Source organism: Phyllopteryx taeniolatus, chromosome 7 (assembly GCF_024500385.1).
Source record: "Phyllopteryx taeniolatus isolate TA_2022b chromosome 7, UOR_Ptae_1.2, whole genome shotgun sequence".
NCBI classification, from domain to species: Eukaryota; Metazoa; Chordata; class Actinopteri; order Syngnathiformes; family Syngnathidae; genus Phyllopteryx; species Phyllopteryx taeniolatus.
Genome location: NC_084508.1, coordinates 26,607,103 through 26,629,567, shown reverse-complemented (window position 1 = coordinate 26,629,567; position 22,465 = coordinate 26,607,103). Strand labels below are relative to the sequence as shown.

At 40.2% G+C, this 22,465-nt stretch overlaps 1 protein-coding gene across 4 annotated transcripts; it reads left to right on the top strand.

Annotated features, from left to right (window-relative positions):
* Positions 1-2,393: 2,393 nt before the first annotated feature.
* Positions 2,394-22,443, top strand: LOC133480674 (G-protein-signaling modulator 2-like). Of its 4 annotated transcripts, none has more exons than XM_061779130.1 (16): positions 2,394-2,412; positions 2,862-2,939; positions 9,351-9,572; positions 10,706-10,841; positions 12,395-12,534; positions 14,698-14,821; positions 14,990-15,105; positions 15,398-15,553; positions 16,036-16,144; positions 17,659-17,812; positions 18,056-18,141; positions 18,261-18,443; positions 18,652-18,814; positions 19,690-19,875; positions 19,974-20,089; positions 21,479-22,443. In XM_061779130.1, the coding sequence occupies exons 3-16, from the start codon at positions 9,352-9,354 to the stop codon at positions 21,644-21,646; spliced, it is 2,058 nt and encodes a 685-aa protein (XP_061635114.1). In that variant the 5' UTR covers positions 2,394-2,412; positions 2,862-2,939; position 9,351; the 3' UTR covers positions 21,647-22,443. The 4 variants fall into 4 exon arrangements, with proteins under 4 accessions (XP_061635114.1, XP_061635113.1, XP_061635112.1 ...); XM_061779129.1 differs by lacking the exon at positions 2,394-2,412 and adding an exon at positions 2,560-2,654; XM_061779128.1 differs by lacking the exon at positions 2,394-2,412 and having other exon boundaries at positions 2,781-2,939.
* Positions 22,444-22,465: the final 22 nt, after the last annotated feature.

Here is a 22,465-nt window from a genome sequence, read left to right as displayed (position 1 = left end):
TTTGAGACATCAATGTATATTTAGTATAGTGAGGACAAATTAGTATCATATACTGTATATGAAATAATATATTTTTTAGAGGGGGTGGATGAAGAGAGTAAAAGTTCAGGAAAGTTTCTGACACACACACACACACAATATATGTACAACAATCGGTGTACTTTGACCCTGGACCCTAAGAAGCATATATTCAGTGTTGGGGAATAACTATTTATTCATTCATCTTCTGTTCCGCTTATCCTGACTAGGGTCGCGGGCGTGCTGGAGCCCATCCCAGCTATCTCCGGGCGAGAGGCGGGGTACACCCTGAACAGGTCGCCAGCCAATCGCAGGGCACATATAAACAAACAACCATTCGCATTCACTTTCACACCTATGGGCAATTCAGAGTCGTCAATTAACCTACCCTGCATGTTTTTGGGATGTGAGAGGAAACCGGAGCACCCGGAGAAAACACACACAGGCACGGGCAGAACATGGAAACTCCACACAGGCGGGGCCGGGGATTGAACCCCGGTCCTCAGAACTGTGAGGCAGATGTGCTAACCAATCGCCCCACTGTGCCGCCTGGGGAGTAACGAATTTCATGTAATTTAATTACAAAATGTATGTAAGTGTAATCCATTACATTATCATGTGTCATTCTGCTGTAGTCTCAAACATGAGGGTTTTTTATTTTTTTTCCAAATATGGCCTTGCAGCGCCACCTTGTGGTGCAATGTTACTTTGAGATTTTGAAAAGGTTTGACTCAGTGAAAGCACGGTGACAGACTGTTTAGCACATCTGCCTCACAGTTCTGAGTTCCTCGGTTCAAATCTGGCCTCGCTTGCAAGTTTGCATGTTTTCCCCATGCCTGCGTGGGTTTTGTCCGGGTACGCCGTTTTCTTCCCACATGACAAAAATATGCATGGTAGGTTAATTGAAAACTCTGAACTGGTGTGAATGTGAGTGTGAATGGTTGTTTGTTTATATGTGCCCTGCGATCGGCTGGCGATCAGTTCAGGGTGTACCGAGCCTCTCGCCCGGAGTTACCTGGAAAAGGCCACAAGCGCACCAATGTTCCTAGCGAGAATAAGCATTACGGAATTAATGGATAGACTTGTACTTACACTTTTGAACATATAAAAGGATACTGACTTTTGAAAAGTTTCATCTTCAGAATTTTTCACTTTTTATATGGAACTTTCTCTTATCCGTGTGGTCATATGAAGCAATATTGTCAAATTATGCACATTTGTCATGAGGTCAACATGATGTCATGTTTTCCACATGTACACATATATATAAAACATATTTTATTACGTATTTACATTCGATCTTGTTTTGTTATCAGTTCATTAGTTGTGTAAATAACATATATGTTGATCATTCCAAAATAATGATCTATGTTTTTAATCCACTTTTTTTTTTTTTTTTGGGAGGAAACTTCCAAAGGTCTTGTTGATGCCTTACTTTGAAATTTAAGTTAAGCAATCTAAATGTAACGAAATTTCATTAGTTACTTTGAGAAAGTAATTGAAATAGGTACACTACCATTACATTTTCAACAGGGCAACTTGAAATTTCCAAAGTATTCTTTCCAACACGTTATATATACATGTTATATGACCAGTCAGTCACTACATACTGTATTCATCCATCCATTTTCTATATCGCTAGTCCAGGGCACATAGTCAAACGACTCAGATTCACACTTATTAATAATTTAGAGTAATCAATTACCCTAACATGCATGTTTTTGAAATGTAGGCGGAAGCATGACTACCCAGAGAAAACCCACATAAGGATAATGTTATGTAACGTTATTATTTTTTTTAATTCTAATTAATTATTAGAAAAATCTGCATGCTCATCCAGACGTTCAAGTGTCTTGGCAGATGGCCCAATTGAAAGTGTAGAAACAAAATCCCACACACACACACATTTCAAAGCATTTCTGAGGCAATTAGACTAAATAATTGTGGACATATTTTAACTGTGACAACAAACAGAATTAGATACATTTGCAGAGCTCATGATACCCAATACAAGAGCTGCATCAAATGTACTGTACTTCTACTAAATTTTAAAGTTAATGGCAGTTTTTGAAAAAAAAATTGAGAGCAGTTTCACTGACTACCAAAAATAAGAGTGTTGAATATCAAATGAGAGAAATGGAGATTTTTGAATTTATCCGTGTCATGAAGCATACGTGTTTCTACGTGTTTTTGAGTGTACTGAATCATCCGAATCCGTTCATTAAAAAGATTCGTTCAAAAGGTTCGCTCACCGAATCGTTCAGTTCTTTTTCACAAAAATTATTCAAGTGCTTCCTCATTCATTTAATGATCCATCCGTCAGGTGCACGTTCACTCAACACATTCACCGAAGGACTATGCGTTGTTGTTGTCATGTATTGTAAACTAGGAAAGGTGGGGAGAAATTATTATTCGAGGGGCCACCAGAATGTGGTTGCTTCCCTTTGAAAGTTTCCAGAGCTGAAAATTTCCGGAATGTTGCGTGTGTACGGATAGAAATGTACTGTGAAGCTGTTTGTAGCATGCACTGTGTGTGCTGCAGGGGGCGCCAGAGGTCTGCACATTTCTTACAATTACCTCTAACGGCGACATTTAGCCAGGGATTTAATTTGTTCATTGTAGAATTTTGGCACATGGTAAGTAGTCATGAACACGACTTTTATTTAGCTCCGGTGTTGATTTTCTTAATTTAAACGTTAATGTATGAAAAAGTTCCGATATTTCCGATGGTTGCTGAAGGCAGCGAGCGAGGTTCTAAATTAGAAGCAGATTTTGGGAGGTGGAAGGAGTGGCTTATTACCAAACTTCTGCTTCCCGAGCCAACGGAGTCGTCTTCCTCCCAGATGGACCGATAAACCTCGCTGTAAACACCTGGGAAAATACGACGAGGACTACAAAAAAACAAAAACAAACAAACAAAGGTAAACGCATTTTGTAACACAGAAGTGAGGTTTATGGGTGTCGCCGCGTACGTCAGTTTGCGGTACATTTGCTAACTGCTGTGTTGAGTTAAATGAAAGTTCCGCTCTCAGTTCTGTCGCGTGGAAATCACCCAGTGAGGTGCCGCGTAGTAATAGTTGGTTCTCGGGAGCATTTTAGCTTTTGGGGTGGCAGAACATTTTCAATTTTTCACTCTGATTTGGTGGTGACATATTCCGACCAATGTGACTCATAAGACGACGTCATTTTTCAGCCACTCATCATCATCATCATCATTCAGTCACTTAGTCTACACAGACTGATCATTTTTCCCCATTTCTAAGCAAGAGGAGCAATTGTGTGTCTACTCCAGTGATTCCCAACCAGTGTGCCGTGGGAAACGATCAAGTTTTACTTAATTGCTCTTTAAAAAAAATATATAATATATATATATATATATATATATTTGTTCATCTATTTATGCCAGTGAGGCATAGTGACAGACAGAAGAAATAAATGCTTTTCTATTAGATGGCAGGAAGCACATACAGTAATTAATTTAGCCACTTTTTGTGACATTTTTGTTTGTTGGTGTGCGTTGAGATTTTGCAATTGTAAAATATGTGCCTTTGCTCCATAAAGGTTGGAAATCACTGGTCCACTCCCTGAGATATTTCCGTTTTGAGTGAATTATAGGCTACGGTGTTCATTGCTGTCACTTTTAAACACCACACTACTACGTCATTAAACCGGTTCATAAAAGTGAGTAATTTCAAAGCTGTCCGTGATGAATTCATCTCGGGTTTTCCGATAAGTCACTTGATCCCCCCCCCCCTTTAAGGAAATCTTGGGTGCGCATCACTTTCTTGGCTAAGCGTATGCATATTGAAATGCTTATGGTTAAGCATGTCAAATATAGTCTTTTAAAATATATTAATATATATTCACTTATTGGTCAGTTCATTTCCCCCCCCCCCCCCACCTGCTGTTTTGTAGTATTAAACCATGACTATGATCATCTGCACGAAAGACCATAAAGAATAGTACGGTACTGTACTTCAAAAGTCATAGAATATGTCATTATTTTTGCATATTGTGTATTGTGGAGCTCTAATTGCCTCGTCAAGTTTCTGGGATTCACAACACACTTTTTCATGTTATGTTCAACTTCAATCTAATCTAGGGTTTAGAGATTGTCATCACTCATATTTAAGATGCAAATTCAACACAACTACTTTTGAGGGTCTTCTACCTGCAAAAGCAAACTGGAACTCTTCATTAGATTAGGGATTAGATTTTTCATTTCCCCTGACAACTAGTGGAAATCCTACACGTGGATCACAAGCTAGAGTTAAATGTTTAGTATCAAGAGCAAAACTTGTGTCTGAACATTGACAGGCATTCTTTTCCCAGACAAATGCTTTGCTTTTCAAAGTCAATTTTGTGCACTAAGCTTTCAAATAATTCAACACGTATGCAGCCAACAATGGGGAGTAGAACAACAAATAGCCAGCTGGAGATTTTGGCCGAAAGCAAAGTCATTGTGTGACGACATAGCAGAACAATTTGCCAAACCAGCAGAATAATTTGCAATGGGTATATTCACCGGATAGGAACATATGAATAGTTGAAACTACTTTTCATCGGGCTGTCATGAAGACTTCTGTATGACCACATGTATTGTTACATGCCATGTAGATTGTTTATAGTCAGAACACGGGTCAAAATGTTTATTTAATAATTAGACATGAAATAGTTTCGTAAGACTTATTCTGTGTGCACTTGGATAATATTTAGGACAGTAGGCTAGGCGATGAGTGTTGGTGAAAAATAAATTCATTCATTCATCCAATCAACAATCAAAATAACTCTCAACAATCAATTACTGTAATTGACTCATCACTTATTATTATGGTGGCCACACATGACGTCCAATTTTAAGGCAGACAGGTTCTGAGTTTGTACACCTTTTGCCGCCAAGATTTTTCCTGCTTTTGAGATAATCTCCATTTCATGTCATAAATGTAAATCCGTATGCAAAAAATACATACAATAATAATCTCGATCATCTAGTGATCACATTTTTGTTGACTCTGCAGATAACTAATGCTCAATATTATGGTCCTTCCCATTTACCCGAGACCTGTATGGTGGAACTGTGACTCATTAAATCAGAATCGAATTCCAAAATAAACACACCCCAGCCCGAAGACTTTACCTCCCTTGACATGGATGGATTTATTTTAAAATAGGGTGATGCAACTATTGTTTCATGCACTTGTGTACTGGAAGGCATGAAAAATCCATCAGATCTTAAATGAGTATACATTGTGGTCAGGGGGCGCCACACCGAGTCACTAGCAAGATTTGTTTGGTACAGTTTTTAGGCCAGATGCCCTTTCTGACGAAACATCAATTATTATTATTTTTTTTAATCCAGGCTTGGGACCAGCAATGGCCGGGTTTTGGGGCACTAGTGATTACGGTAGTGAAAATGCAGATGATGACAAATTTTGTGAAAATGCATGTGATGCGCAATTTCTTGACAACAGATCAATAGCTTCTATATCTTGAAGAGCAAAAACTTTTAATAAAGTTGTAGCGGTGAACTTGATGATTCAGATGCAGTCTGTTGTGCTTGCCTTAAAAATAATTGCCTATGCTTTCGATATTAATTATTTTTTTTGTTTGAAGTGTTTAACGTGGGCGGCACGATGGCCAACTGGTTAGAGCGTCAGCCTCACAATCCCCGGCCCCGCCTGTGTGGAGTTTGCATGTTCACCCCGTGTCTGCGTGGGTTTTCTCCGGGCACTCCGGTTTCCTCCCACATCCCAAAAACATGCATGAATTGGAGACTCTAAATTGCCCGTAGGTGTGAATGTGAGTGCGAATGGTTGTTTGTTTGTATGTGCCCTGCGATTGGCTGGCAACCAGTTCAGGGTGTACCCCGCCTCCTGCCCGATGACAGCTGGGATAGGCTCCAGCACGCCCGCGACCCGAGTGAGGAGAAGCGGCTCAGAAAATGGATGGATGGATGGATGGATGGGTGTTTAATGTGGCGGTCTCAGTTTTATTGCTCAGCTGGGATTACTGTCATGTATGGCAGCTTTTCTTTGCACTGTCATGTCCACCGCAGGTAAGCTGAATCTACATTATATCATATCGTGTAATCGAGCCAAAAGACTCCCACATGCAAGCACTGGTTTAATTTGCGTGCCTGTACCTTTAAATGCTCTCTCTCTCTCTCTCTCTCTCTCTCTCTCTCTCTCTCTCTCTCTCTCTCTCTCTCTCTCTCTCTCTCTCTCTCTCTCTCTCTCTTCTCCCTCTCTCCCTACACTCGCAGGACCCCGCTGCCTGCCCTCTTCTGCTCCTTTTGAGCAGGAAGTGTCCGTGTCTCCTCAGCGGTCCAAAAACCTTTGTTTCACGTCTTTTAATTAAAAAAAGAAAACCTTGCACTCAGTTTAGTTTTCAAGTATACTCTCACTGATAGTGGCAATGTAAAGCTTGAAGCCTCTTTTTTTGAAGAATATTTACTAATTATAAAAGCCAAAGTGCTGCTTGTTGTCAAGTGAGTGGAGCCCCCTGCTGCCATACAGCACTTGTTTCTCAAGTTTGGGCTCGCAAGTCAAAGCAAAATCTCGGCCAATTGACTGCTCGTAACTCGAAAAACCTGTAAATCAGGTCACTGGTATCTAGAGGCACCACTGTATGGCATGATTATTTTATGCTGTGTTCTGTATCCAGACTTGACACTGTATTGACAGATAATTGATTGGTTCACAGGAGGACCCTGTAAGCCAAAATGTAAATACTCTACTGTATGTCGTGGCACATCTGAAACAATTGTGAGAATATGCACCTGATTACACGTGGTTGTTATTGTGATATAGTATGTTTTACATAATCTGAAACATATATTTGCTCTAAGGTATTGTAAACAAGCTGAAACAAGCCACAGAACCCAGGGCAAAGTTTCCTCTGCTGAATTTCATTCACTGCTTACAGTCCCAGACTAACCTGTTGAGCAAGCTGACACTCAAATTAATGTAGTTGCTTGTGATGATGTAATTGCCAGCTGTTTCTACGTAGGAGCACTATGCCAATTCGGTCTCTGTGTGGCTCACAATCAAACAAAAGTTTTTCTGATATCCATGTCGTCATTACGGTGATGCTGATTAAATAAAAAAACAACAACCAAAAACTCAGTGGCAGGTTTGCTCTCACACTACAACTAGTTTTCATGAGTGGCTGACCGTCGGCTACTAGTTTTGCTGCGATAGAAAATTTGAATCGCAGATGGATGGCATTGCAATGTTGCGGATGTAAATGCCAATGAACAATTCCATGTCATATGAGAAACAAATCTCTGAATTAACTTTACACGGTCTTTAAATTATGACGATTGCTTCGTTATAAATGCAATAGCCCTGTGAATATTCTCATTCATCCATGTCATTTCATTCTCAGGGCATTGAATCGATCGCAACTGCACTGTTGTGGTTGTCTTGGAAGACGTTTCGCCTCTCATCCGAGCAGGCTTCATCAGTTCATGCAACAAGGCTTAGTTGCCTGAGTTGTTGTGGAAAAACTAGGTGAGTTTTTCCACACCAACTCAGGCTAGTTTGTGCTAAGCATTGAGATCTTCAAAGACAACCACAACAGTCCAGTTGCGATTGATTAAATGCTTAGTTGTTGCTCTGCAATACATTTTGGGTTTTGTGCAGTTTTTAGCACATATTGCCAATTTAGGTTTCATTTTAATCTACCCAAATCTTCAATAAGGACGCATGCTTTTTCAGCAGTTTTATGCAAAATCTGACTTCATATAAAAGTTCAAGTCTGACATCTAACTTGCTGACCCAATGAAGTGTGATTTACATTATGCATGTTCATTTTGTGATGTCCCCCCCCCCCCAGTAGCCAAATTGGCCTAGATTTATTATTATTTTTAAATTGAGAAAAGCAAATTTAGGTGAATGGGTGTGAGTGATTAGTTTATACTGTATGTGGTACGTACTGTATTTCTTTCTGCTTCTTAGTACCCGACCACGCTGGTATTTACCAAGAAATTAATATCATTCAGGTCTGTGGTATCGTGTAGATCAATTATTCTTGAAGGGTCTGTAGAAGCATTTGTAGCCCCCCCCCCTCCCCCCCCTTCCCCATGACATCTGCTGTTAAATGATTATTTCATGGGGCGTTGAGGAAATAGCCTTAGGGTTGACTGCAGCGTCTTAAAGTAGCTATAATTACCGCAGCGATCTGACTTAATTGGAAGTGACACAAACCATCGTTTGACTTAGTAACCACTAACCAGCATTTCTAAGTCATTGAGAGCTACAACCTATTCATGGCGCAGTTTGGTGATAAACCTCTATTTATATTTTCTTCTTAGCAATAACATGGTTTCAGTTTGCTATCTACTCTACATACATTAGCAGCTCTCTCTCTCCCTGACAAGTACTGATAAGGCCAATGTGAACGCTGAGCGGATTAAGTCCTTTTGTTTTGCTGTTACCGCAGGTTAGCGGAGCTCCATTTAGGACGGCAGTAGCTGATTTAGGGGAGCTGGGTCTTTGTTCTCTGTATGACATTGGGACCCTGTGACTGCGTTATGTGTATGCACATGAAGGAAGTGAAGGCAAAGGGTGCTGTGTTGAAAGAGCTGCATTTGCTTCATAGACTGAGGAGCTTGAAATGTCCGTCATGTCAGACTGCCTTAAGTGCATTAGCATGGGAAGAAGCAACAGGTATGTGTCCTTATCACTTGACTGAGTAATGCTTTGGACTGGTAAATGTTTGAGAGAAGATTAGCACAGGCAAAGTCATTGTTACTTTATTTAAATGGAGCGGAATCAGGTTTCTAGGTGTCTCATCTGATTGGGTATGCTGTAATTTCATGGAAAATATGCCCAATAAATACAAGATAAAGATGAAGCTGAATACAAGATAAAGATGAAGATTTGAAATGAGGAAATGTTTGCTTGCAAGCATTAATTGTTGTCTGGAGGACAATGTTTGCAATGTTCATTCATGGCACCCTTTAGAGATACTGTAATTTCCAACCACCTAGTTGCGTTTGGTGACCAACCATGCAGTTATTGAAACTCTAAATGCTTTGTTTTATCAAACGTGGACTAACACGTTAATACAATTAATCTTCAGTCTAATTACGCTGTACACATTTATGTCATATGTCATAAATATATATATTTCGTATATAGGTGGTATATGTATACATGTATGTGTATGTATATATGTATATATGTATATATGTATGTATATATATATATATATATATATGCATGTATATGTGTGAAATAAATATAAATATAATAATATATTATATATAATAATAAATAAATGATTATGAAACATCTCTCTAACTTACCACATGTCCTGCTTCCCTGCAGGATGGAGTCCTCATGTCTGGACCTGGCCCTGGAAGGTGAAAGACTCTGTAAGGCTGGAAATTATCACGCTGGTGTGTCTTTCTTTGAGTCTGCCATCCAGGTTGGAACCGAGGACCTCCAAATCCTCAGCGCTATCTATAGCCAGCTTGGCAATGCTTACTTTCACTTGCAGGAGTACAACAAAGCCCTGGAGTACCATCGACATGATCTCACACTTACAAGGTAGGAAGTTAACAGCTCAGTATCATAATTATTTTAAGACATTAGATTGAGGGGGGGGGGGGGGATTTTGAGCAAAAAGCTAATCGAAAACAAACAATTCTTAACATGGTTTTCAGTCACATTCATGTAAAAGTCAGGGTTAAATGTTAATGATTTTTATTTCATTTATTTATTAGAATTTTCTTTTTAATAACCTGTCCTTTTCCGCTGCATGGCCATGCAGAGTAGTGGATCTGTATGCCTTTTGTGCTGGAACAGTTTTACTGTGCAACAGGGGAGTTTGAAATACTCCCTCTCCTTATTTTTCAATTTTTTAAATATTTATTATGTTTATTGAAAATGCAGCCAGACAGAAAAGGGTTTTAGGGCACAGACAGAGGGACAAAACGGACAAGGGGATTAGGGGTGCGAACCCCAGCAGAAGAATAGTTACACAGTCTAGATATTTGACAAAAGTCAAATCGTGTTCTTATTTGTGGATGGGGGACACACCCAGTGAGGACATGCAACAACTAACCAATAGGACAAGATGAGAGAGGACGGAAAAGGGCAGGACAGTATAGGATGTGGGAAATGAGCAAGGCGGTGCTACTGATGAGTGGTGCAGTTGGATGCTTTTATAGTGTGTAAACATTTGTAAGAACCTGCCAGTTGATATCATAATATAACCTGTATTATTGTTAGTGGTCCCAGCACAAGCAATTAAAGCCTATAGCGTGTCTATGGAACCTATTAGTGAATGAACACTATATTACATGCATGTTCGTCAACTGGTGTACGGAGTTGCTGAGCCAGCACATTCAGGAAGCCTGACGCTACCCACCTCCCAGACGGGTGTATAATGCATTAAAACTGAAGGAGTGCCAGGGCAGAGAAGAGGGGTGACCAGACCGGAGACCAGCACAGATGTGGCAGGACCCGGCCCGACAGCCGCCTCATCAAAATGTGCTGAGTGTGTGAAGTAGGAGGTTAGACTCCTGCGGGCCCGGCCCGACCGGCTGGAAGACCACAGAGAAAAGGGGAGCAGCCCCTCTCCACCCCACAGACCAGCAGTCTAAAATAAGAAGATATGATTTGGTCACATTACATTACGTTGCATGTTATTGATAACTGGGTTGTCATTCATCTTTTAGGACAATTGGCGATGAACTTGGTGAGGCCAAAGCCAGTGGCAACCTTGGGAACACATTAAAGCTTTTAGGACGCTTTAATGAAGCTGTGGTTTGTTGCCAAAGACATTTAGACATCACCAGAGCTATGTGCGATAAGGTGGGTACGAATAATTCTTAATATTTATGAGCATGGATCGAGTAATAACTTGAATATTGTGGTGTCTTTACGCACTAAAAAAAGTTTCACCTTAGTGAAGATAGATTTCCCAAAAGAGACGTGCTGAAAATATTAAATTAATTTTTCACACAGGGCCAGACTGAATGAATCTGCAGACTTGTAAGTGTAAAATTTGGCTCGGTAAAGAAGTGCTACCAATGTTGGCATCCACAAAAGAAAATACAGCATTTCTTATATCAGTGTGGCGTTATAGCTTGAAGAGTAATAGCTTGAAGAGTAACACCACAAACTGCAAAAACGATTTGAGAACCTCATTTTATTTATTTATTTATTTATTTTACCAGCTGTATTCATCTAGTATTCAAACTGCTTTTTTTGTCCAAAACAAATTGAGAATCAGCCATGGCACTAATGACACATACAGCAATTGAACTTCTTGTGGAATGATACGTAACAACCCTAAGTTGGTGTTTCTGTGAGCTTTTCAAGAAACCTTTTGAGGGGTAAGTTAAAAGTAAAGACTAAATTATATTGTGCAAACTAAGCATCAGTTTAAGCAGAACTTTCTTTAGTAATCTTATCTCTGAAACTTTGGACAAAGAAAATTTTCACTCTTGAGCTATCTCAAATCACACACACACACACAAACTTGGAAAAGGAATACAGTATGTGACATGCACTTTTCAACATTAATTGGTCCATCAGAATAGTCAAAGTGAACGCATCCCTAGACTTGTCTGGATGCATTTTTGGTGACTGTCTGGACAGTCCTATCTGTCTATGAGCCCAAACCACATGCTGTCTATTCAGGAAAACTTTAAATATTTTCACATCTGACCATAATGAACCTACCCACTGAGTGTTGATTCATCCCAGATGCGTCCACGCCTACGGAATACTACAGCACTTATGGAGACACTGAGCATGAGGCTTCTTTTTTGGCAGTTAGATATGTTAGCTTGCATTTTAGCTTGCATTTGTAAATGTAACTACTTATGGTTTTACGCATTCTTCTGTCCACAAAAAAAACAATGATTTCTTTCAGTCATATTTGTTTTAAAATTGTGCCTATTTGTGCCATCAGTGTGACATTCTTCTATGTACAGTAGTTGGTCTTAACTGATTGCTGCTTTTGCACACAATTACAGTAAAAGCTAAATCTATTGAAACCCCCTTTAAGTCCTTAATTAAATGTGTTGAAGGTCTGACTGGTAGGAAGTTTATGAATTATTTTTACAAATGAAATTAAATTGAGCAGACCAAATTAATAATAATAATAATAAATTGAAATCCTGTCTTTTGTGAGCTGTTTGCCAAGTTTTCTTTTTGGAAATTTAGATATCCATCTATTACAACATGTTTGCAGTGCAACAGCCACAGGACACTTTGGGTGTACTCTGTAACTATGTTAAATAAAGCACAAGACTCAACTAGTGCAAGCAAGTCTACTGTCAGTGTATTTTAAGTATATTATTACAACACTGCTGGTTACTGTGGCTTCCATCAGTGAAAATCTGTTGTGCACGCTGTAGGTTGGGCAGGCTCGAGCGCTGTATAATTTTGGGAATGTTTACCACGCCAAGGGCAAAAGCATCTGTTGGTCGGGGACAGAGCCAGGAGAGTTTCCAGAGGAAGCAAGGATAGCCCTGCGGAAAGCTTCACAGTACTATGAGTGAGTTTGTACCACTTTCTGCGTCTTAACTTTGTTTACATTGTCCCCCCCCCCCCTCCCCCCCATTTTTATTAACACCAAGCAATGCTGCAAGTGTACCTCCCCCTGTATGGTGTTCATGTGAAGGGTCCTCTACTGTATGAACGTGACACAAATGCTGAATTCTCTGCCTGTTACCATTTTATTTCTTAGAAATTGGAAAATGTTAAGTGCTGGTTTTAAACATCATCTAAGCTGTTTTGGTTGTGCGACCTTTTAAATAAACATTTAGGCTTGTTCAAAATTATCTATCTATTCAAAACTATCTGTTTTTTTCCTGACTGTCCCTGCTGCGTTTTCAAGTCTTGTAACTTTGACCTTTAGTTTTTTTCCAGACTTTGAGCCAAGGCATGTATTTTCCATCCATCCATTTTCTGTACCGCCTATCCTCACTAGGACCGCAGGCGTGCTGGAGCCTATCCCAGCTATCTTTGGGCGAGAGGTGTGGTACACCCCGAACTGGTCGACAGCCAATCGCAGGGCACATACAAACAAACAACCATTCATACTCACATTCACACCTAAACCCACGCAGGCACGGGGAGAATATGCAAACTCCACACAGGCGGGGCTGGGATTTGAACCCCGGTCCTCAGAACTGTGAGGCAGATGTGCTAACCAGTCATCCGCCGGCATGTGTTTTACATTTAAAAAAAAAAAAAAAAAAACTCATGGCACATCACCAAACAAAAATATTACAAAAATATATTCTGTATACTGAAATAAAAAGGATTCTGTGTCATCTCAATTTACTCACAAATTTACTTAGTGTGAAATTTGTGCCTGTTTAGTTGAAATGCGTACAGTAGCTATTCTGTTGTATGAATTGCAACAGGTGGTTACATAGGTTAATTGTACCTTCTGCCATCTAATGGAAGAGCAATTATTTTGTTCTGCCTGTCACTGTAAATCTCACCGGCATAACTAGGTGAACAAACATACATTATTTGTAGTAAACAATCATTTTTGGTGCAATTAAGTGAAATCAGGCACCCCCTGATCTCTCATGTGGCACAGTGGTTTAGGATCACTACTAGAGGGGGCCTGATTTACTGAGATCCCAAATAGAGGGCATTAAATTGCCTTTTCACTTGTAACAGATTGCTCACAATGATGGTGGGTGTGTTGTGCATTAACTACTAAGATTACGATCGTTTACTAAGAAACCACGTAGTGGGTGCTAAATTGTGTGTTCACTTACTCTAACAGATTGCCCGTGCTGTTGACAACAGGTGTAAAAGTGGTGGAGACCACCGTATTTGAAACAGGACTGGAAAATTTGTGAGCGCACCAGAAGCGCATGATGAAGTTTGAAGTGATGGAATTGGAAGCGTTAGTGTAAGAGGCAAACATATTGCTGAGTTCTAGAAAAGAAGTCTATTGCTCTGATTATTTTGGGGAGGCCAGCAACCGCATAAGCACATATTTTGTTTGATTTAACTCATCCCAAGTGCATGGCACTTGGATGTGTCTGCCCATCCTGACTAACATTGTATTTAAAACACCCAAAAACTGCTCTGTTGAGCTCAGCATCTCGTCACCATGCACTGAAATGACCCAGAGACAAGAACATAAAGAGTTGAAAGCAGGTTTTGACATAGGTGATATGGCATGATTCCCTCTTTTGATTAGCTCCAAGTCAGCCCCTCGATCTTCCAAATTGCATTGCTGTCACGATATTTGTTTCTGTCATTTAAAAAATGTTTAAACGAGTGGGAAAGTTCTCCCTGTTGGCTGTCATTTTGCCTGCGCTACGCTGGCACCGCTGTGCGTCCCATTTGCACCTGCCATTTTAGACTCAATATTTAAAGACTCAAAGTACGTCATTGCAAATCGTCTCAGGTTTGCTCAATTATATTGCGCGTGCTGAATGAAACCATTTGCATATACCGGTACTCCTGCCCGAACATGCTAAAAGAAGCAAAAGAACTGTGTGACAATTTTGCCCATTTGGCAGACACAATCCTGGGTGCGCCCATCCCCCTGGGTGCAAAGGGGAAACAATTCTTAGGATTCTCATATCTATGTTAATAATTTACATTATAATATCATGCAAAAAAATTACACATTTGTTTCCACATTAAATTAATGTAGTAAATCACCTTCTTTTGGTTGTCATTTTAGGGCAAACTTGTGCTTGGTGAAGGAATTGGGGGATCATGCAGCCCAGGGTCGCACCTATGGGAACCTTGGTAATACCTATTATCTTCTGGGAGACTTTGAAACTGCTGTAGCAGCACATGAAAAGGTGGGCTTAACACATGAAAAGTACACATCCACCATTTCAAATTTGGTTGCCTTTGCCTCGTTAAGGTATTTTGATGCCTTTGTTTGTCTTGGCTTCTTCAGAATGTTAACAATAAAACCTAGTTTTGATTCAAGTAATATTAACACGTCTATTTGTTATCTTTTACAGCGCCTACTTATTGCCAAAGAGTTTGGGGACAAGTCTGCTGAGAGGAGGGCACACTGTAACCTTGGCAATGCTCACATATTCCTCAGCCAATTTGAAGTGGCGGCTGGTCATTATAAGTAAGTCTAACTTTTTTTTTATAAATCTGATTATAATAAGAAAAGAAGCCTTGTAGTTGTCAAATCTTATTCTGTTTCTAGTACAGTAAATAGCAGATCTATGTACGGCTTGAAATGAATCAAAAACTAGAATGATTGAGCCTCACATATGAGGTCTTCAGGCTGTGCTCTTTAAAACTGGATTTGATACAGATCAGATAAAGAAGATGAGATCGGGGGGCACAGGTTAACTGTCATTCCCCTGCACCCAAGACATTCTTTGACCTGGTTTCCTTCTTTGGTTTGCCCTAAGGAGGACTCTGCAGCTGGCCAGGCTTTTGAAAGACAAGGCAGTGGAGGCCCAAGCTTGTTACAGTCTGGGCAACACCTACACACTCCTTCAGGACTATGAGAGAGCCATTGATTATCACCTCAAACATCTGGTAATTGCTCAGGACCTTAACGACAGGTACTGGCCATACAGTGCATTCCTTTGTCCTGATTCTATGGCTAACTGGAAAACAAAAACACAAAAAAGTTTTTTCCATTAGCATTAGTTTACTACTGGCCTTTGGTTGGGAACAATCAAAGAATGAAAATTGTCCTCATTGCCATGTTATTTCACTACATTGCATATTGCAAGCTCTTCTTTTGTGACCACTGAAATGCCAAGTAAATCTTATTACTTACAAATACTTTGGTAAGAAGCACCTTGACATCTGTTGTAATCAGCAAACATCTATACATATCTAAATTAGATATGGTTTGTTATTGGCACGAAATAATTCTAAAAGGGAGAGAGACAAAAAATAATAATTTGCTGTTAATGAGTTTATCACATTCACTGTTACTGAATGTTGTCATAGTAGTGCATTTTCACATTTTGAATAACAGTGAAGGCCTTCCCCTGTCATATGTAATTTCAAGCTGTGTTTGTGTGTTCTTCTTCAGGATTGGTGAAGGAAGGGCATACTGGAGTCTAGGAAATGCCCACACCGCCCTGGGGAACCATGAGCAAGCAATGCACTTTGCTGAAATACATCTGGAAATTGCCAAAGAGGCGAGTGATTACTGTTTACTACGTCCTTCCTCTGAGTCGTCGTGTTGCAGAAACATCCCCATTTACCGTTTATAGCCGGAACAGCACTCGACAAGAACTGCAGTACAAATACCTACAGTCCATTTTCCTGTTTTAAAATGGACTTGCTCTTAAACCTGTAAAGGCCTTTTTACACTGCAGTTGGCAACGCGCAAGCCGGTGTCAACATTCCCATTCATTGTGTATGTGCTGACTGGATGGGACCACGGAATGCTGTGTCGCGGCGTGGCAAGTGCAGAGGGCAGCTGACTTGACGCGACGAGAGCGGCGTCGCAGTGATGTAGGAAAGCGCTTCCAATAGGAGAGGGGCTGGCAGAGTGATTTCTGAGTGCTATTTTGGCGGACTTGTACTGTAAACAGCAAGGGGGAAACGGAGAAAGTCATAATAAATGCGGTGTCCCAGTGTTCCGAGCTTTGGAACAAGAGAAAAATTATATACCGAGATGTCTCTGCAGGAGGCTTTCAAACTGCTCCCTGCTCAGCCCGAAATACACCTCGAACTATAATCGCGAACGACTTTATAAACTCTGAGATCCTGCCGAGATATTAGTTTGGGTTGCGCATGGTTTTTTTTTTTCACCGCCTCTTTAAAACAAACAAAGCCAGGGCTTTCTTCTACAACAATTATAAATACATTGCCAAGTTGCAGCCTGCTCAGCAGAGAAAGCCTGCTGACCTCCTTGTGGGCTGCTACGTCAAGCACTTCTAAATATGGACATGGTGGGCATTGGTCGCACCGTTGTTGTTGTCCTTGAGCACAGCATATTCGCGGATTCACCTATTCACAGATATTTTTAAATTTGTATTATTATTTTTTTGGGTGGGTAACGCTTATTGGCTTTATTTCCCCGCTTATTCAATAGTTTTGGGGGCTTTAATTAAAAAAAAAAATTTCAATGCAATTATAATGAGCAGCAATTATTCACGGATTTTCACTAGTTGTGGTAAGAATGCCCGTTTCCTATCCCTCACGAATAGCAGGGGCCCACCTTACATAACTATAATTCATTCTGCTCATTCATTAGAGCCCATACCCCCATCAAGGCTGAAGTGTTAACAAAAGTGAACAAGGCTGAATTGTTAACAAAAGTAAAAAGAATTGTGGAGAGTCACATTTTTATTTATTTGTTTGTTTGTCCATCTCTTTGTCAGGCTACTGCCATTATGATTCTTGGGGGTGGGGAGTTCTGGCACATTGCTCTATAATCCCACCAAAATGTAACAGACTCTTCTGTGGTCCATGCGCTGCCCCGCTATAAAGTTTTGTTGAAATGTTTGTTTTTTGTGTGCGTTTTCTGAACGTGCCCTCCTATTTACTTTGGTACTATGTCATGATTGCTGTGAAGAATATATATATTAGAAAAAAAAGCTGGTGTTGGCATAAACAGCCAAAACATGTTTTATTTTATTTACTTTATGGGGTCGACACTTACCTGAATCTGTGTGAATAAGTATGCTCTTTTTCATTTGTTTAGACTGGAGACAAAAGTGGCGAGGCAACTGCACGGATGAATTTGTCAGACCTCCGGCTAGTTGTGGGCTTAAAGTCCAACATCTATTCCAACATCTTCAGAAAAACTAATAACACTGCTTTGTCAGTAAGCCACCAAAGTTACCTCAACATGTCAGGTAATTTTTAATAATTTGGTCAGTTTCAGTTTTCTCCTGCAAAAGTGTTTTAAATCACCAAAAGAGATTTTAAAAAATATGTATATTTATATATTTGTCCAGTACTAAATACCTTGTTTTCAAAAATCCAAACAACTGCACTTTTAGCTGAACGTTTTGTGGAAAACAAAATCATCTTTGCACTCATTGCTTGTGAGTGTTGTCTAAACTTTTAGATAACATTTGGCTAAATGTGGGTTTCAGGGATAAAGTCACCATCAAGGAAGCAAGGCAGTGCAGAGAACCTAGACCTGAGTCCAAATCAAACTGAAAATTCATTGCTGCATCAGGTTTGTGTAACATTTATGGTACCAGTTTGTCAAGTGTACAGGCATCAAAAGATTTAGTCAAGACTATGACAATTCTGGATGTCTTTGTTAGTATTGCTATTTCTCAACACAATTTGCAGGACTGGGAGGAAGATAGACTCGCAAGGTCTTCAAAACATAACACAATAAAGGCTTCCACTAAGCTCTTCCTCTTTCACCGACTAAAAAGCAAGAACCGTAAAAACAACAGATCTCCAAAAGACCAGCATCAAAACATGTCAGACCACTCAGTGCCTGATTTGGACCCACCAGTCTCTCCTAAGGTACTTTTTAATGCGGCAGCTAGCCCATGCAGTCTCATGACAAATGCGACCGCATGTACTGTGATGTGTCAGAAAGGTTCCAGGACTGGTGTCACAAAATTACAAAGTTTTACCTTCTATGTTAACCCTTTCAGTACCCACAACACAGGGTCACATATGCAAGTCTGTATAATAACTTTTATGTTTTTTCTTTTATTGTTTCCTGTAGCCAGCATCACATGACACGAATGACGAGGATGGTTTTTTCGACCTCCTCTCTCGTTTCCAGGGAAACAGAATGGATGACCAAAGGTGCTCTCTTTTAGATGGCTCGAGCCATCAACCTGCCAGTTCCTCTCTCTCATCCACCCCACCTGTAGCTGAAAGGAAATGTAAGTCTGACCCTGTGTGTCTACATCTGTATTCACACCATACTAAACTTGTTTTACTGTAGTCTTCAATTCAACGATAACAGGTATAGTCTGTCAACCTGGCTCATTATGGTGTGAATGCAGAATATCCACAAACTGTCCCTTAACATATTAGATGTTGTGAATTGTTGACTAAACATACTACTCCACACCACATCCCTGCTTTTGAGAATCAGGCAAGTCAGAATCCTTTTATCGCCTTTGTCAGTTAAAGGCACATTTACAACGAGGATTCTTTTGTCTCAGTCCGATCGTGCAATATGAAACATAGAGGGGAATGATTAAAATAAAAATTTGAATATAAATAGACTAAGAAGAAGAAAAATAAACAATGTGCAATAAGCATCAGGTGTAGGTAGATGTGACGTTTTAATGGGTGATACCAGCTTCTTTAGTGTTCATGAGTCTGATGGCCGAGAGGAAGAAGCCGTGCGTGTGGTGAGAAGTTCTGGTCCGAATGTACCGTAGCTTACGGCCTAAGGGGAGAGGATCAAACCGGCTGTGTCCAGAGTGAGTAGGGTCAGCTGTAATCCGATCTGCACGCCCCCGTGTCCTGGAGACGTACAAGTCCTGGATGGATGGGAGCCTGCAGTCGGTCACCTGTTTGAACCATCAATCAGGGATCATCATTGCATCTGTGATTTGTGAAAGATGCAGCTAAATCAAAGTAGGGATTAGTTTGTGCTTGGATTTCAATTTTGTGAATTACTTCATGAGTCAAATGTATTGCCATCTGCAATCCCAATTTTCCTCCACTGTGTTGGAAAGTGACTGGCAAAAGTACAAGCGTCCATTTGTCATTTATTTTGGTGTATTGTTGCTGATTGTGTTTCTAGCTATACTGGAGTGCGAAGCACCATTGCAGGATCCTGGTCATTTCCTGGAGCTGCTGGCCAGCTCCCAGGCCCGTCGTCTGGACGACCAACGAGTCAGCCTGAGCCATTTTCCTGGCTTGAGACTCAGCACCTGCAACCGGCCCAGTACACCCTCCACCTCCAACGAAAACCAAGGCCCCTCACAAGGTAATGAGAGATGAATTTCAAACTTCTTACTACTGCTCACTTTCGCCTATACATATTTCACATTTGCTTTCAATGCTTTTTCTGCCTGCTCCTTCCAGCCCCCATTTCCAGTACAGATCCAGCTCATACACCCTCCCAGTACAGCTGCATCGAGACCAGTACTAACCAGCCGGAGGGCGATGATGTCTTCTTTGACATGCTAGTTAAGTGCCAGGTGAGCAAAAGATGTACTGGATTTATTTATTCTAGCAGTACATATAGTTAATGTGTAATTCATCAAGCGCATCAAATACATTTAAAAATTTTAAATGTAGAGGGTCTCTATACAGTGGATATACAAAGTCAACAGTGTGCAAATGCCAGGTTTTGTGATTTAAAAAAAATGAGACCAAGAAAAAACATTTAAAAACTTTTTCCACTTAATATAACCTGTATCACTCAATTGCAAAGGTTTTTTATTTTATTTTTTTTTTATATAATCTTTTTGAGAGGGGAAGTTAAAATAACAACTAAAATGATTGGAATAATAATATGGTTGCACAAGTGTGCAAATCCTCTTGTGAATGTGTGGCTGTGTTGAAGGGAAGTCAGCACACACCTAAAAGCATTTAAAGTAACTCTGATTAACCGCAAATAGAGTTCAGTTGTTGTAGTTGCCTTTTCCTGACATTTTTTTTGGTTCAGCAGAAGCCTAAAGTTTTTGTGCAAGCACTGACTACTATTTTGTACTGTTCATTATTCCCTCCCTCTTGTCTAAGGCGGCAGGTTTCGCTGAAGAAAAACAGCCCCAAAGCAATGATGCTGCCACCACCGTACTTCACGATTGGCATGCTGTTCTTTTGGTGCTGAGCAGCATTGCGTTTGTGACAAACATACCGTTTGGAATGTTAAACCTTGGTTTCACAGGCCCATAGCAACATCTCTCAAACTCATGTGAGAACGTGTTTCGGCCAGATGAAACCAAGGTTAAACTTTCTTGTCATACTTGTAAAAGGTATATTTGGCACGAGCACAACACTGCTAATCACCAAAAGAACACCACACCAACAGTGAAGCATGATGGCAGCATCATGTTTTGGGGTAATCTTTCCTCAGCTGGGGCTAGGATCTTAGTCAAGGGGGAAGGAATTACAGTTTAAAATAGCAGTCAGTGTCAGCACAAAACAGTCAGGCTTCTGATAAAATGCAAAAAATGTCAGGAAGATGCTACTAAAACACCTGAAATTTATTTGGGGTATTTAGAGGTTTTAAATTGTGGCAGTTATGTGCTGATATCCATTTAACATGAGTTTGAATGTGATTTTCCCTGGGTACTCCGGTTTCTTCCCACATTCCAAAAACATGCATGGTAGGTTAATTGAAGACTCTAAATTGCCTGTAGGTGTGAATGTGAGTGCACATGGTTGTTTGTTTATATGTGGCCTGCGATTGGCTGGCGACCAGTTCAGGCTGGACCCCGCCTCTCGCCCAAAGATAGCCGGGATAGGCTGCCGCACGCCCGCGATCCTAGTGAGGAGAAGCGGTATGGAAAATTAATGAATGTATTTACTTTTTATATCCACTCTGTCAATCATCAGCTTTAACAACGTTTCTGTCTCATCAGGGCTCCAGATTGAATGACCAAAGGTGTGCTGCTCCACCCTTTGCAACACGAGGACAAACTGTCCCAGATGAGGAGTTCTTTAGTCTCATCTTGCGTTCACAGTCAAACAGGATGGAGGAACAGCGGGTCGGGCTCCCATCTGACGTCAGTCTGTCCAAACCAGACTGATGTAGTGTATGGAACTAAATTCAAATGTTTTATTATTTTAGGATTCAAAATGGAACTTCTGAGCTCCTGTTTTGTTTGTTTTTTTATTTTCTTAATACCATGTCAATCATATGAAACTGAGCAGAAAGCATCAAGTATTCATGCTGTCCAATTATATGGGCAACGTCATGTGGGGCGTGTGTGAAATATCACGAATATAAAGCTTCACACTGAGAGCTGTCGTCTTTGGTTAAGTGGCATATTTTCCAAAATGTCAGCATATTTTGCTAGTGCCTCTCAATGACATTAAATGAAAAAGCCAAAATGAAAGCAAGAAGGAAATTATGAACTTCCCAAAACCTTTTGGTACTGGAAGACCCTTGGCATTATATATCCTGTGATGTGCAAACACACACACTTGGGCATCTTTTTGGATTGGTGTAGCCTTTCCTTCTAGTTTATTGTCAACCAAGTGTTCTTGTTTGGACATACTATATCTTACATGGGGGCCACATTGGCCACATTCTCTGCTTCCCCAATGTCAAATCATTTGGAAAATGGTTGTTGGAACATGTACTGTATTGTCCCTCGACCGAGGTGTCTCTGGACCAAATGTTTCTTTGCCAGTCATAAAAGAAATTTTGTTTAAAGTATTTCAAGCATGTATATTGCACTTTTGAGTGCCATGACTAATTATTTTTCTTCTTTAAGGCCACACTTTTCAAGGGACTAGAACTGGTGAAAAATATTTTTTGTTTTATACTGATCAAGTCTCAAAACAAGCACCATAAAAAATAAAATCATTTTATTCTCATGTATTCCGCTATGACGAAATGATTC